Genomic DNA, 16957 nt, shown 5'->3' with positions numbered 1-16957 from the left:
TGATTAAAAATGATAGCAAATTAGATATGGGGCCTTCTGTAATTAGCCCTTCCTTAGAAATCTTGAGCTGAAAATTGGCCATTTGCCTATTGCTTAGCTCATAAAAAAAGTAATGGAGAAAGTGTAATCTTGGGTTTCTCTAGTTGTAGTAGGGCTCTTTACTGTTTGAATCACGGAGTGTTTTTTTTACCAACCAGTAACCTGATCTTTTATCACTCTCTGGACTGCCTCCTCCTCTGGTATGCCCTGATGTATTCACCACATGTGTTCCTATGGGAGGCTCACAGCACTGAGAGCAATTTACATTCGGCTTCTCAGCCTGCGCGAAGCAGCAGATCAGCCTCTGGGAAGGCTTCGGAGACTTGTCAGCAGTCTGTGGCTTATTTCTGTGTGTGTGAGGGTGTGTGCGTGCGCGTGTGTGTCTCTCTTCTCTCTCTCTCACCATTTGCAGGCTGGAATCACTGTGGAGGAACAAGCAACAAAGTCTTGTCGAGATTTTATCTCAGGGTAATGATGAGTCAAAAATGAGAGACTAAAATATTGATTTTCGTTAGAGGAATTATTGACTGTTTGATGTAGAGAACACTCAGTTTCTGCCGGAGGAAAGCTGAACAGGCTACATTAGCCGCCCACGGCTCTGACAGCAGCAGGGCTGGGTGTAAGCAGAGGCAGCTTGCCTGGGAGCCCCGTAAATGGACTTTGGTCTAAATGCTTTGACTCTTTGTCGTGGTTTTGGATGTTGGAATACGGGCAGTGATCTCCTGTCTTTGATCAACTCACCTGATTTAAAGGAAAGATGAGTGAAGAACCAAAGGAGAAAAGTGCAAAACCTGCTCATAGGAAAAGGAAAGGAAAAAAGGTAAGAAATGAATAAGCAACATGTTCTCGGTATTGTTCTCTGGCTCTGGGAGGAAGTGATCTTCAGGCTGGATTGTGAAGAGACTGGATTGGAAGAAGCTGCTAGAATCAGAATGCTTTTGTTTTTCTGGTCTATTAATGGGTGTGTTCTGTGTTGGAGAAAAACATCACAACTCGGATACATTGCTAAAATATTTAAACTATTTAAATATAGTCATTTAGATTCACTGAAGTGGTGTGTTTTTCATACTGATATTCAGGATTATTAAGTAAACACATGTCCTAATTATGTGGGTGGATGTGTTTTCCTACCCCTTAAATTTTTCCAGAATGCTTGTTAATCAACAGGGCATAATTACTAATGAATATTATTATGCTATAGATGTTTAGCTTTAACACATATTTTAGGCAAACTTAGGGAAACCTGTAGTTACACTTTAAGATTATGGTATGGAGGTGAACTCCATTTTAATTATTGATCAGCTTATGGCTTACAAATTTGCAATTGACTCTGCAGTTGTACAGCCATATGCCTAATTTGTTTATTATAATTTATGAAATTTATTTTGTTCTCCATATAAATGAAAGAATCTTCAAAATATAAATAGATGAGTATTATAAACCTGTATATTCATTTTGATTTTCTTGAATGTGTGTGTCTTAAAATGTGCTCCTAACTTTTTAATGCATTTTGAAATGGGGGAGGTAATTCCCTAAGTCTCGCATTTGCTTTTTATTCATTGTGGTGTATACTGGCTTTCACAGGGCGTGCCACCAATGGAAAAGACAGTTGTGTATCTGTAAAACAAAGAAAAACAAATCCTTAATATAGGATTATATTTCATAGCTAGGTAAGGAAAATGTGTACTATATGTTTAATCTATAATTAAAATATTCAGATATTATATTTTAATTACTAGGGCTGTTATATGTCATTGTGGCCCTTTAAAAATGCTTCCTTGACCCAATGTAATGTATGCTTTGTCAATGGACACGTAGAGAATGGATGGTTGTAGTAGAGAAGATAAAGATCTCAACCATTCACTGAATTGTCAGGCACTTAAAATATTTTCACAATCTGTTTATTATTTATGAAAGATTCATTTGAATATGGTGTTCTTAAAGGAGCTACTATCAGCAGACCCTGAGGATACGTTTATGAATATGCCGGCATTCTAGGGCAATGATTCAACATCCTACAGATGGGGAGGCTGTGCAGACTGGCTTTAAGTCCGTCTTGACTTCTTGAATATTGTCTCAGCAGGGGTTGATGATGTTGTAAAGGTGCTATTCAGATTTCCCAAGGGGGCAGGCCACAGCTGCACAGCAGGAACCATTTGTTTAATGCCTGGCGTAGTGGTGCTAGTCTCAAGGAAAGCTGTCAGCTTTGCTCATGTTTATGAGAGATATGGCCTGAAGTGTCTGACAGGCACCACCATGATTCTGCACACAGTGTCACGGGGAGCCCAGGCAGACATCATGAGCCACGACAGTGCAATCCAGATGAAAGTGAGCAGTGGCTGGGCCGGTTGTAAATCATTGAGCTTTTATGTGGAATCCTTTAACATGGACATTTTTTCCTCTCTTCTTTGAAATTTCCCCAGCTGTGTTCCATTTCTCCTCATATAAAGTTATCCTACTCAGAGCACAATATTAAGTCAGTTGCTTTGAACCCTTCTCCCTTCCATTCCCAATGGCTGCCAGGGTACTCTTTATGAAAACCTTCATCATCACACCGTGCCCCATTACCTTCCACACTCCCTGCTGCCTGCTCACTGAGCTTGAGGCCCTTCATTCCCACCTTCCAGGCTTTCGCCCCTTCACCATCTACTTCATTCACATCTGACTCCATCCAAAGTAGATTCTTATCAGTCCTTGAGTTAATCTCTTTCTCCAGATGCTTGTTCCTTGTCTCTGGAGAAGGCGTTTCTATGCCAGCCTGCTTGGTGGAATCCTACCAAGCCCTGAAGGCCCAACCCAGATCTTGCCATCTTGACATCTTCTCTGGTTAGAATTCAGTCAGTCTTCTGCATTGACACAGCACCTTGTACTGTCAGGACACTTGACACATTCTGATTCTTTCTCACGTTATCATGTACCTGCTCTATTCCCTTGTTTATGCTGAACCTATGGTATTCCCATCAGGAGGCACTCAGCATGGCCTCTGTATGCAGTTGACACTAAATAAGTGTCTCATTGATTTATTTCTGCCTTTTACTGATCAGAATACACCAATAATTTTCAGTGTTAGAGCAGATATATCAAGGAGATATCTTTTAACTTAATAGGCCTCTTTTCCTCACATTTATTGGATAAAGCATATCATATTTTTGGATATATATATATACACACACACATATATCTCTCTCTCTCTCTCTCTCTCTCTCTCTCTCTCTCTCTCTCTCTCTCTCTCTCTCTGTATTCCTTGTCCTTCTGAAGCAAATATTTCAGAAGGACTCTGGGTGTTCCAGATGACCTACACTTCGTGCAGCATTGGTGGTGTGGTCAAATGAAAGCATTTCATGTGGGAAATTTATGCAACCTGCCAAATTTTATGCCAACAAGCTCCCTAAGTATTTTAAATATTTCCTAGTTATTTATGGAATTATTGATTTAATATTAAGTATGGAATTCTTTTTGCATAGGAATATATCTCAAAATTGCCTTAAAATTATGCATTGGTATTGAGTGTTTTCAGAACAGATCGCATGCTTAGGTATTTGGGTATAAAGTCTCTCATGAGGCATATTTAATATTGGAGTCAGTGAGATAAATGTGATGGAACCATTACTAGTATGTTACTTCTTTGTTAACACACAGTTAATATTCGTATTTTGCTCAGAAATATAAGGATTCAAATTGATGTTAGGAAATGTTTTTCCTTCTAATAATTTCTAGATCTTATTCTGGAATGTGAAAAGAGTATGTGTGTATGTCCACATCTTGTAGCTATTTATCTCTCCTTATTCTGTTTACAAGAAAGGACTTACTAAAAGTCAAGTGACTTTAGTTCTACCCTAGTCCTGCTTCTAACTTGCTATCTTGTCTTGGGAAGGACAATCAAACTATCTGTAAATGGGGATCATATATCTGGTACTGCTATTAGGGATCTTATGAGAGTAAAATAAAAATCACTAATAAGACTATATTTTCAAAAGAGGTTTTAAAATAATTACTCCTAACCTCAAAGGGGGTGTCATCATGGAATTTTAAACTTACTGTAGAGTGACTGATTCTCTAGTAGACAAATGAGGACATATTGTCCACCTGGTATTATAATGCCAGAAGTGCTGGTCTACCTAACCACTAAAAATTAAGGGTAAAAAGTGACATTTACTGATTTTATTTATTTAGCATCTGGATTCATAGCTAAGGATGTCTGGCTTAAAAAGCCATGATTGGATAGCTTAAACAATAGAAATTTCTTTCTTTATCTGGAGGCTGGAATTTTGAGACTAGGGTGCCAGACTGGTTGGGCTCCAGCGAGAGCTCTTCCTGGCTTGCAGATGGCTGCCTTCTTGCAGTGGCTGTATGCTAACATAGCCTTTCCTTGGCATAGGCAAGTGGAGAGAGAAAAATAACTCTTTCTCTTCTTCTTCTTCTAAGGCCACTGATCCTGTTGGAGTAGGATCTCACCCATATGACCTCATCAAACTCTACTCCCCAAAGCCCCATTTCTAAATACAGTCATGATGGGGTTAGGGCTTCATCATATGAATTGGGAGAGGGATGCAATTCGGTCCATAGGAGCATCTAGAAAAGGCCGTGTTGTCCAGGTTCCCAACTTAAAGATGCTTAATTAAACATGTGATGGTGATTGAATTGCTTTCAATTAATTTAATTATTCAGTGTGTGCTGTGTAGTGGAGAGCCTTCATTTCCTGGGCCAGGGCCAGCTATGCTAAACCAATTCATGCAGAAAGCATGAAAGGTACCAAACAAAGGTGAATTCAAGTTCCACCAGTGACAGAAAGAAGGGAGTGGTAAATGCCATTTGAGGATGATGTTAGGAAGGATAGACAGAGGGAGACATGCTTGCATTGATGTTAAAAGGATGCGTGTTTCCCAAGTGTCCCCCAGAGGGTCAGAGGCTTCTAGAGAGTGTGGGATGAAAGAGGGAGGAAGACTTGAAGCAGCCTGGTTTGCTCAGGAATCTAAATTTTTTTGTGTGGTTGGAGTGTAGAGTACAGAGTTGTATTATTGTCAAGATGCAAAGAATGGAGAAAAGACAAGGGCCATCTCAAAAGTCTCTTTTAGTTCTGGCATTCACCAAAATGCTTTGAGGAGATGAATAGCCAAGTCAGATTTGCTTTTGAGAAAAACATCCCTAGTATGTGGTAGGGATACAAGGTCATTATTTCATATAATTATTCCATCTGTTAGGAATATATGTCATATAGTTTCATTGCCAGTGATTACTGTAGACTCGGTCCCTTGAGTGTTTCATTCAGGGATTTTTTTTTTAGTGGCAGATTGGAGAAAAATACTCAGATATCTATACCCTGATAGATAATGAGCCCCATAGCAGTGAGTTTGCTTTTTTCTAGGGAACTTCAGTAAAGGCATTTTCACCATTTCAGTTCACTTTCCTTTTTCATCTTAACAATTCAAAAATAGCGTACTTTACTTAAGCTGGTTTTTATAGTTTGTGTTTTTGTGTTTTTTTTGAGGGCGGATTTTACAACTTTCTCTCTTCCCTTCCTTCCTCCGTCCTTCCCTCTCTCCTTCATTCCCGTGCTCCCTCCCTCTTTTCTTGTTTTTCTCTCTCAATCTCTCTCTTCCCATGTGCTTGCCTTATGTGTGAGAGCTGTGCTTGTTTATGCTCTAATGAAGCTTAAATTACCCAAATGTATATTGGTTTTTTTAAGGGAGAGTCAAATGAATGCCTATTTCTGATTTTCATTCATTATTTCTAATGATGCTGCTGTTCCTTTTTTTCTTTTTTAAATTAAATGTATTGGGGTGGCATTGACTAATAAGTGCTGGGGTTTCATTGTTGGGTTCTTCTTTGGCTCTAGGCACTTTGATGAGGGTGCCTGGAGTACGTGGTGTCCTCTTGTAAAATGATGGTGTGCTTGAGCGCCCAGCACACGCGTTCCCTCTAGTTTTCATTTGTGTGTTTGGCCACCGCTCACATTGCTCACTTTGTTCTACAAGCAAATAACCCCTCAAAGTCTTCCCTCGGTGAGCAGGCTGAGTTATTTAAATGATCCTTCACTGAGCACGGCCACATGTCCAGTGCACTGTGACTTCTGAGGGGCTAGTGGTACCCTGCAGGTCCAGTGCCTTTTTTTTTTTTTTAAATATATTTTATTGATTTTTTACAGAGAGGAAGGGAGAGAGATAGAGAGTTAGAAACATCGATGAGATAGAAACATCGATCAGCTGCCTCCCGCACATCTCCTACTGGGGATGTGCCCGCAACCCAGGTACATGCCCTTGACCGGAATCGAACCTGGGACCCTTCAGTCCGCAGGCCGACGCTCCATCCACTGAGCCAAACCGGTTCCGGCGGTCCAGTGCCTTTTAGATACTTTCCGTTTCACTGTATGTATCACTGTCAGATGTTTTTTCTCTTAATCTTAGGTAGCTAGAAATTTAAAGATTTTAAAATTCTCTATTATCCTTCCCCTTGATGGTTATCTTACTTTTACAAATGCTATCAACTTTATAGTTTAAATATCCATGAAGCAGTCATTTTGACTCCTGCAAATAATTAACTTGAAATGGTATTTTTCTTGAATTTAGTATTGGCATTTGCTCATTTTCATATGTGCATTTCCATGTCGTCTCTGCATAGGTTGTCTGTGGGTTTGGAACTTCCTTTTTGTAGGCAGAGATCGAATGGATTAAGGGAGATTACTTCTTGATTTCAGAATTTCATAAAATAATAGACTCTCAACATAATACTGCCTTTTACTAGTCAAAATCTAATTGAATGAGGTAGATTTACCCTGAGATTTTCTTCAAATTATTTATTAAAAAGAGAACAGAAGAAACTTGATAAAAATTTATTTAATGTAAAACAGCCTTGGGGCACGGACTCTAAAGGTGGCTTTTAAAGCGAGGCACTGATATTCCACTGTTTTGAAGTCCCTTCTCCATAATTCCATAATCCAAATGAAAATCTGATTATTTTTCCCAACTTCTTTGACCTGACCTGAACTCATTTGACAGCAAAACCTGTTCCAACCTTATGTCTATTTATAGTCTTTATTTATCTTACTTGGTGTGAATATTTGTATGTTTTGTTGCAGAAGTAAACATTCTTTGCTCCTGGAGCGCTGTCCAGGGCACTTCTGGGGATGTCCATAATATCGTTATATCCCTTTTTATATCTGAAAAGTTCTGAGTTCCAAAGCTTTTCTGGCTGCAAGGATTTCAGATAATGATTGAGAATCTATATTGAGTTCTTAGCTGGGACTGGTGAGGAGCTAGTATGACTAAAGGTTAGCTTGGGGTGAGAGGGCTTGTATTTGCCCTTAATAAATTCCAGGTAGAGTGGTGCTCTGTAATGTCGGGCGCTATATCAAAGGTTTGTATGCAGTTCTCTGGAAAAATTATTTCCATAAGCTTTCTAACAGCTATCGGTTTGCTTGGTAATAAATCTGAACATTTGGACAGGGTGGTTTTGAAGATGATATTTATAAAGCCTGGCTCTCCAGTTTGTTTGTTTTAAAGGAGTGAATTATGGCTTATCTTAATTTTTGTTGTTCATTTGATGAAGTTACAAAAAAATAACTCAGGTTTATATTTTTTGAAAGAAAACATAGAGACCTTGGGGAAATCATCATTTGATTAAATCATTGTGCCTACCTGTCAAGAAACTGTTAATCATATGAAGGGTAATTAATTTTCCATAATTAGCACATAAAATTACTTTCTCTGTCATCCATCTTCAGTAAAAATTCCTATTTATTTTTAAAACTTATTTTTAAAAATTGTTTTATTATATTTTTCTCTCTGTTACACAAAATTGTAAATATAGAGAAAAACATTACATGGCTATTTAATAGCTTAAAATCTGGAAATTTCTCTCAACGACTTATTCCTTTATTAATTTTATAACTTTAGTCATTGAAATACATTGTTCCTGCCACCCACCACCAGAGAAGTAATAGGAACAAAGCATATTAAATCCTGCTGTTTAAGACGTCTCATTAATATTATTAGATACCAAGTGATATACTGATTCCTTAAAAACAAAACTCTCAATCATTTATGAAGTGTTAATGCTGAAGTGGGGTTTAGATTGTGAAACTCAGAACATAATGAAGCAGTTTGTTAAATGATGGCTGTCTCTAGACAGCCTCACAATTTTCATCCTTCACTCCCAACTCACTAGTCGTTTAAATTATATATTTTATAGCATACCAGATATGTTGGTTTGTCATTTCTACCGCATGCACGTGTGTTTGTGTGTGCGTGTGTTTGTGAGTATATTTTAAAGTAAAGTATAATCATGCAAAGTTATTTAATCGATCTAGTTCATCATTTTGGTTCTGCCTCAATTCCATACCATTTATTCTTTCAACAAATATTTTTGAGCACTTACTTTTCTAGGTGCAAGGGATTTATCAAGGACCAAAACAAACAATAAAAGTACAAAGTGGATAACTAGCAATAAGCCGGTATAAAAATTCCACAAGAGACTGCTGTAATGGAGAAAGATTAGAGAAGGGGCAACCCCTAGAGCTAGGGTGGCAGGGAAGGCCTTCCTGAAAAGCTTACCTTTGAGGTGAGCTTGGGCACAACAGGGACTTGGCCAGCTCTGGAAAGACGACATTTTAAACAGAAGAAAGCTTGGGAAAAGGCCCTGTGATGTTTGGGTCCTAAGGAAGTAACATCACTTTAATAGATTCTCCCATTTGGCATGAACTTTGACGATTTCTACACAGAGATCTCAAATGTCTGTTTCCTCTTGGAATTCAATCAATATTTGTGAGTTTTAAGGGTAGGAAACAATATTTTAGGGAGTCAGTTGGGGATACATGGTATCTGAACAGTCTAGTACCCAGTGAACTTGTGAGAATAGCGAACTTTTATTCTGCTTTTCACTGTCCCTTCAGTGCTACTCAGTGTTAAGTCTAGTGAGGAGTTTAAAAACTTCTTGCAGAAACCCTCGTCTCTGAAGCCTCCAATTAGCAATTACTTTCCCCCTTGGAACACAGTCTACTCCATAAATTAGAAATACAAAATGAAGGCCTGCCAGAAACTGAAGGATTCTGCACAATAACTTCTGTAAATAAAATATATGTAACCTATGAAATATACATTGTCTTAAAATATAGGCTCTACAATTCCATGCACTTGTGTCATATTTGATGTCAGTCAGCATTTTGTGAGTACTTAATGAAAAATTAAACAGTAATTATAGCACACCAAGCTGACTCATTGACACAGAGCTTAACCTCTAGATAATTTATCTGTGAACACGGTGTAATTTTCCTGATACTGGTGTATTCAGTCTTTACATGCAGTGATTTCATCACTAGGTAATTTACCTTGGCATTTTACAAAATTGAAAAATATCTTTGGGACATTATCATGTTATATAACTGGTGGTTTCACCATTTTTAACCTAGTTCATTTTAACACAGAAGAAGCATCCAAACACAGAAGTTGAACCACGATCATCTGAATAGTAATGCAAAAGATTTGGTGTGTAATTACAGGTAATTTACTGAATCATGTATACCAGTAAATGCAGGGTGGGGCAAAAGTAGGTTTACAGTTGTGACTATGTAAAACAGAGTTTATTCTTGTATTGTTATTTATTAGTTATTGTATTACTTTACAACTGAACAACTACTTTTGCCCCACCCTGTATTTATGAATAACTTCAAAGTTTCTTCTTTCTTTTTTTTAAAAAATATATTTATTTATTGGTTTCAGAGAGGAAGGGAGAAGGAGAGAGAGACAAACATCAATGATGAGAGAGAATCATTGATCTGCTGCCTCCTGCACGCCCATCACTAGAGATTGAGCCTGCAACCCAGGCATGTGCCTTTGGCTGGAATCGAACCTGGGACCCTTCAGTCCACAGGCTGACGCTCCATCCACTGAGCCAAGCTGGCCAGGGCTCAAAGTTTCTTCTTAAAAACAAAAGCAGCCATAGTTATGATCTTATAGATTCCCACCCCCTTGCCCCCACAGAGATGTTTATCAGAAATTTAATGGATTGCCTCCTCCTGTACATGTGGGGTTATTTCACTCAATCTGTTGTTTTGGACAAAGAGAGAAGCACAGGAAACAGCTTGGCTTCAGATATTCCAAGTTCCCTGTTCTGACCTATAAAGCGGGGCTCATCCTCCTCAACTATTTTTTATGTCTAAAACTTAGAAAAAAAATACACAGGGAATTCATGAAATTAGAATAGCAATAGCAGGTTCCATGATTCTTTCCTTTCTTTTGTAAAATTTGCTAGATATGGTTTTTGATGAATTCACTTATGTGAGTGTGCATGAATAGGTGTTGGTAACTTGCAGCCACGCATTAGTACTTAGGAAGTTTTCACTATATTTCACAGAATTTTGCTATTTCAGGGGATCTTGAAAGCAAAGCTCTAAAAATGAAGGGAAATCCTCTGTATTATCAGTGTAACAACTACAAAACATTCATTTTAATTACTTAAATTAATGACTGGTTTTCTCTAAGTAGTCCATTTGATGAAATGCTTTTAAACTCATCCCCTATCTCTCTATAAAAAGTCTTTTAGGAGGCAAACTTTAGGCCCTACGCTACAGTACTTTGTGTAAATGATACATATGGCAATTATAGTTTTGTCTTTAGAAAATAGACATAGCTACTAACTAGAGGCCCAATGCACAAAATTCATGCAAGGGGCTTGGCGCTCCCAGACACGGCTGCAGTGGCCTGGCCCTCACAGTCCCGGCTTTGTCCGGAAGGTAGTCCAGACGGTCGTTCTGCTGTTTGGTCTAATTAGCATATTAGCTCTCTATTATATAGGATGTAGCTGCATTGAATTAATGGGTCAACATGTGCTTCTACTTTTAAAACTTTTCTGTAATCTTTAAAGTGGAGGTTCTCCTAAAAATATTATGCTCATGGGCTTTGGTCAAAGGAAGGTTGTCTTCATGGTGAACTGACAGGAGCAGAGAATGGAATCATATACACCAAGGTTTGAATCCTTGTTCATTCAAAATTTGTCAACTTACTTACATTTTCTAAGCCCATGTTTCCCAGGCTGTAAAGTGGGGGTAATTTGCTTATGTAGAGGTTTAGTGTGAGGATTAGAAATAGTATATGTCAAGTGGCTACACAGCTCTTGGCCAAAAGTGGGCATAAGGCATAGAGTATCTATTAAAATTGTTGAAAGCATAAGATTAGTTTGGGTACTACTTATTGCTATGAAGAAAAGCAAAATTTGAAGGACATAATTATAATTCACTGTCTACCTGAATCAGAATTTTGCATATCATTTTACTATGACACTTGTTGTCTTTCCTTCTTTACAAATCAGACTAACTCGTTTCATGATGGCAACATGAATGTGTAATGTTGATTTCTTTCCTCTTTAATTAGAAAATTAAAAATTCATATTCCAAATATAGCAGTCTGTTAAAGTATCTTTTGAAATGTTTTACAAAATTACATATTTACTCTGTCTCTAGTAAAATTTTGAGTTAGAAACAGATTTATGGAACATACTGCATTACAATCATGAAAATCGGCAGATAGCTTACTATATATATTTGTGGAATGTCAACTTCTGAAAGTACTTGCCAGATAGGATTTGGACTGTTAACATTAGTATATTAGCATAATAGTGCATGTTTCACTGTTGTATTTGTGCTCCAAAAATTCCTTGTACTCTGTATTTTATTTAACCTTTTAGGATGAGATGGAACAGAGTGCTACATAAACAATGCATTATGGGTTTTCTTCTTGGCTCTGATGTACAGGCAACAAGAAGTGGTGTGGTGGAAGGAACATAAGATTCAAAATCAGCTGATATTTACAATGAAGACATTTAAGACAATATAGATAAAAGTTGTTGCAATGTTTAGTGAGTTTGCCTGTGTGATATTGAGCTGAAACTCCACAGTTTCTAATCTCTGAGATGTAGCTGAACCAGTTGATACTTATTACATTTAGGGATTTTAAGACACTACTTTCTACCAACAATATTGAATTCACATTTTCAAAGCAATAGTGCAGTGGGTGAGAGTTGGGGCAGTGCTGTGTGTTTGCTGAAGGGGAACAAAGGCCTAGAGAACCTCCTCTGTGTAGCTGTCATCTTCTGTTCAACATTGCTGACATTATTTTGTCTCTAACAATACAGCCACCTTATTTACTAATTTGCATTCCAGTTGTTATCTATAATAATAAAAGTGTAATATGCTAGTTAGACTGGACATCCTTCCAGATGTCCTTCGGGATAACCTTCCGGACGAAGCCAGGGCTGTGAGGGAAGCCTGGGTCCCAGGTGTCTGAGGGAAGCCAGTGCTGGCAGCCAGGGGAAGGAAGGCCTACTCTTGCACGAATTTCGTGCATCAGGCCTCTAGTATTTTTATAATTGAAGTGTAAAGAAAACAAGGAATGTTTCCCTAATATTTTTCCTTTCAAGTAGAATCTCAATGGTCATCCTATTATTATATTAACAATACCACCACATGAAACATTCTGAATTTAGAGTGTGGGATCCAAAGTAGTTTAGAAAGAACACCTTATTTAATGGCAAAGTAAGTCATTGGTCTCTCACTTCTGGGCATTTCATGGAAGTCCTTTCAGAAAAAAATTGTGCATTATTTACATCTAGATTTTGAACTATTTGCCACTTTGACTTTTTTTTATTACTACAGTAGCATAACATTTAGCGCTGTAACCATTTTAAAGTGCAATTCAGTGGCATTAACTACATTTACAATGTTGTGCAACCATCACCACTATCTAGTTGCAGAGCTCTGCATCATCCCAAATGGAAACCCTATACCCATTAAGCCATCACTCCATTTCTCTCCTCCCCCCAGCCCCTGACAACCACTAATGTGTTTTCTTTCTTTACTGATTTGCCTATTCTGAATATTTCATTAGAATGGTTTATGGTTTAATAGAGTATGAGTGGTTTTTTGTGTCTGGTTTCTTTCACTTGGTATATTTCCAATGTTTATCCATGTTGTTACATGCAGGAGTACTTTATTCCCTTTTTTCCCACTGAATAATATTCTATGGTATGGATATTCCTCATTTTGTCTATCCAATCTTCTGTTGAGAGGATTGGGGATAGTTCTACCTTGGGCTATTGTGAATAGACTGTGACAAACATTTGTGAACAAGTTTTTGTTTGAACATCTGTTTCCATTTCTTTGGGGTTTATACCTAGGAGTGGAATTGTTTGGTCATATAGTAATTCTATGTAACATTATAAAACCTTTTGAGAAACTGTCAGAAAGTTTTCTTCTGATGGGTTTTTATAGTGTGATTTTTGTTGTATTTATATTTCTATGTCTTATTATCCAGTCACTTGATACAGTATTCCTGGGGATTTTTCTGAGTAAAATATAGTGAAAATTTGTATATTCATCATAAAGAGATGGAGATGATGGGAATGGGTTTGTGGAGAAAGACAGTGACTTTGGCCTAATATAAATAGAGAGAAGAGCCACTTGTGAGCTTTCAGTAAATGGCAGCAGCTCTATCCTAGCACATAGGAGAAAATTGAAATTATTGTGGTAACATTCCTGATGAGGACTTTTATTTGAAATATGAACTTCAAACAGTGGCTGAAATGAGAAGACTTTCCAATGTGTGTTATATCCTTCAATACAAGTCATTGACTAGCCCAGAACAGAGTGGGTGAAATGGACTCCCGTCTTTTCACCAGGCCAGGAAAATAGATGGTGCATTTAGCCACATCTGGCTTAAGGTTTCTCCCAGAGAGAAGTGATTTAGAGGCTTACAATATCAGACACCTTCTGTGTTGCATATGTGTATGGTTAACTGCGGAGCAAATAGCATATAATTCTCATTTCATAGTGTAACTTCAGTCATTCCCAGCTGTTTCTCTTTTAATATCTAGAGTGAGAGGATGCCCTTGGGCAATGTTACAGAGAGGTTTCTGAACCAGGTGGGCTGTGACTGACCATTGTAGCCACTATTTTGGTCAACTTTTTTGGGCAAAACCAGGTGAGCTGCACCACTGAGAGTTTCCTGTAAGAGCTACTGAATATGGGATTGTAATAAGAAGGTTGACATTCGAATAAACAAGTGTTAACTTCTTTGCTCTGTGGTAGACACTGCAGGAAAGAGAAAAGTATTGGAAAGATATTTGCATGATCTTTCCAGAAAAAGCAGGAAAATTCCAGAGGTTTTCAGCTCCTCTGTCTCTTGTAGCGGGGTAGAGTTTTCATAAATTATAATAAGATCCTTAACCAAAACATGTGTGTACTATGTCATTATACATAAAACATTAAAGCTGGCGATGTTTATATTTATTGTTGTAATAAAAGCGTTTTGTTGAAACCTAACAGATGTATATTTTAGTTGGCTGTCAATGCTCAAGCAAAGATATATAAAAAGTGTCACGTATTCAATCTTATTAAATTCTTAGTTGAGAGCACAAAAATTATCTTAGATTTTATAATTATAGGATAGGAGATGTATAAAGACTCCTATTTCTAATTGCAGATTAACAAGAAACGAATATGAATGTTGTATTTCCTCGGTTCTAGCAACAACATGTCTTACACTTTTTAATGTCTCTGCAGTTGGGGTGCATCTCACAGTCCATGACGTCTTACCCTTGCTGTGGTCCAGACAGCAGCTCTGATGTAATTGTCATTTCCTGCGTGTGCACACTTGGTTGTTATTCTGGATGACATGGCAGCAGTGTCTCCAATGTTCAGTCCACAAAGTATTTAAGATTCCTTTGGGGGAGGAGTTTGCAGAACGGGTGACTGGGTTGGGAGGAAATCTGGGAGCAATTTGAGAAACGCTGCATCAACTACCACCTTGAGGGCGCAGAGATTGATCTTGCTGTGAAAACGCATTGATGACTTTTAACTTCAAAGCATTGGCAAAACAGACTTGTAAGACTGTGAATGTGCCAAAGTTTTAAGACGACCTTAACTAGTTTATTTCACTTGTATCTTCTTGTTTGGGTGTGCATAAGGGTTACACGTGAGAAAAGTGTATGTATCAATGTGTGAACTGAATTTTTCAAGAAGAATGAATTTTATAATGCATTGTCTTATAACTTAATTTTCTTTATCTGACATTAAAAATGGCACATCTCACAATTAATGGAATCTCAGATTGTGAAATACAATTGTAAATAATTAACTTTTCAAATTAAAATCCAAAGCCCAGAAAAAGTTTGTATTTTTATATCTGTAATTAGAAACTGAATGGTGCCAAACGTCTGCCATATACTATAATAATATTGTGGTTCTAAATTATAATTTTAAGGGTCTTTTTTAGTTTTCGAAGATAACATTTTTCTTTAAGGTTAAACTAAAGTCAAAATAAATATATGAATTATATATATCTTCTTTCCAGTTCTTTCACTTTACTTTGTAAACGGCAGCCCAGGTGTCTGCAGTGTACACCAACTTAAACTGGTAAATAAGATGAAATCAAATGTAAAAATGTAATTGAATGGCTTGGAAGTTAGTTGGCTCTCACTTAAATTCTTTCAGTAAATACTAGTATGATTTCATCAATAATAGCCCTATCTTTTTCTTTAAATCTAATTCTTATTACTTTAAACATAGCTACATTTTAGTCAATTTCTTGAACATATTGGCCATACATTTTCATTTTCAAAGCACAATTTAAAAGTATTTCGGTGTTAGATGTCTTGAATACTCAGTTCATGTATTAAATATTATTATGTTAAAAACACAGGCAAACAAAAAGTCCAAACCAGACAACTTACTATGTCATATAGAGAACCAATGTCATGGTATTGGTAAAATATGTGATTGAAGAAATAGAAAATGTTTAATTTAACTTTGTGTGCAGAAAATTTTTGATAAAGATCCTACTAAACCTTCTCTTAAACTGCAGATCTACTGAAGTGATGTGACTTTACTTCTAATGAGACACAGTATTTGTGATAAAGTGATCAGAATATTATGCAGAAATACAAAAAGGCATAATATGCAATGTATAATTAAAAAATTAAAGCCCAAACAAAATCCTTGCCGGTTTATAAAAATGCCACAGAGTTATAAAGTAAAACTTATTTCACTACAGCAATGACTTCTCCAAAGACAGATGAGCTGCTATAACATGCTACACTTCTGCTTTTCTGCTGAATATAAAAGATGGACACATAATGGTGTAGTAAAAATCATTTACTTTAAAATACTTATATTCCTATTTTTCAGTCTGCCATTTTGTTTTGTTGATATTTTATAGAATGTATTTTATTGTCTTTTAAGAATACAAATAACACAATTTGTTTTACAAATACCAGAAAATATAAAAAAGCAAAAATAAAATGAAAGAGAGCTATATAAGCATTTAAAAATTCTATTTTATATTTTTAAATTTTCTAGAAATTCTCATACTTTCTAGACTATTTAGAAAATTCTAACACATGTATTTTCCCTTTTTATAAATATAATATATTTGCCTGAAATTTTTCAGAATACATTTATACCAAATAATCCTCTTATTCTGTTACTTACAGGAAAGTAATCTGTTAATGATACAATTAAAAGCTACTTTTAAAAAAGCTGCTCATTTATCTTACTTTAATCTAACCTCTAACACATAAAATGCTTTTATATTAAAAAATAATCCAATATATAAGATATAAACTGCATTTATGTAATATATTAAATACTATACATACATACATACATATAGATAATGTTTTATAACCCTATAATTACTAAGAAAAATGTTATGGTAAAATTCACACATGATTTTACTATTGTGATTTTTGTTTTAATAATTTTTTTTCATAAGCTATGGCAGACTACTAAATGGTTCTGTTTTAATAATTATAGTTCATGTCAACACAAATAAAATTTCTTTATTAAAGCAAAGTAAGTACTCTTGCTTATTTCTTTTTAAAAATATGTATTTTTATTGATCTCAGAGAGGAAGGGAAAGGGAGAGATAAAAAC

The 16957-nt window shown here is 36.5% G+C and overlaps 1 protein-coding gene across 1 annotated transcript in view; it reads left to right on the top strand.

Moving 5' to 3' along the window:
- The first annotated feature begins 307 nt into the window (after positions 1 to 307).
- Positions 308 to 16957, top strand: part of ANK3 (ankyrin 3) — a 461267-nt gene continuing 444617 nt past the window's right edge. The window contains exon 1 of the mRNA XM_036336813.1: positions 308 to 859. Within this exon, the coding sequence (XP_036192706.1) occupies positions 797 to 859 (63 nt within the window). The 5' untranslated portion in view covers positions 308 to 796. The remainder of the gene's footprint in view (positions 860 to 16957) is intronic.

This window comes from Myotis myotis, unplaced genomic scaffold (assembly GCF_014108235.1).
Source record: "Myotis myotis isolate mMyoMyo1 unplaced genomic scaffold, mMyoMyo1.p scaffold_m19_p_15, whole genome shotgun sequence".
NCBI lineage: Eukaryota > Metazoa > Chordata > Mammalia > Chiroptera > Vespertilionidae > Myotis > Myotis myotis.
This window is presented reverse-complemented; position numbering and strand designations above follow the sequence as displayed.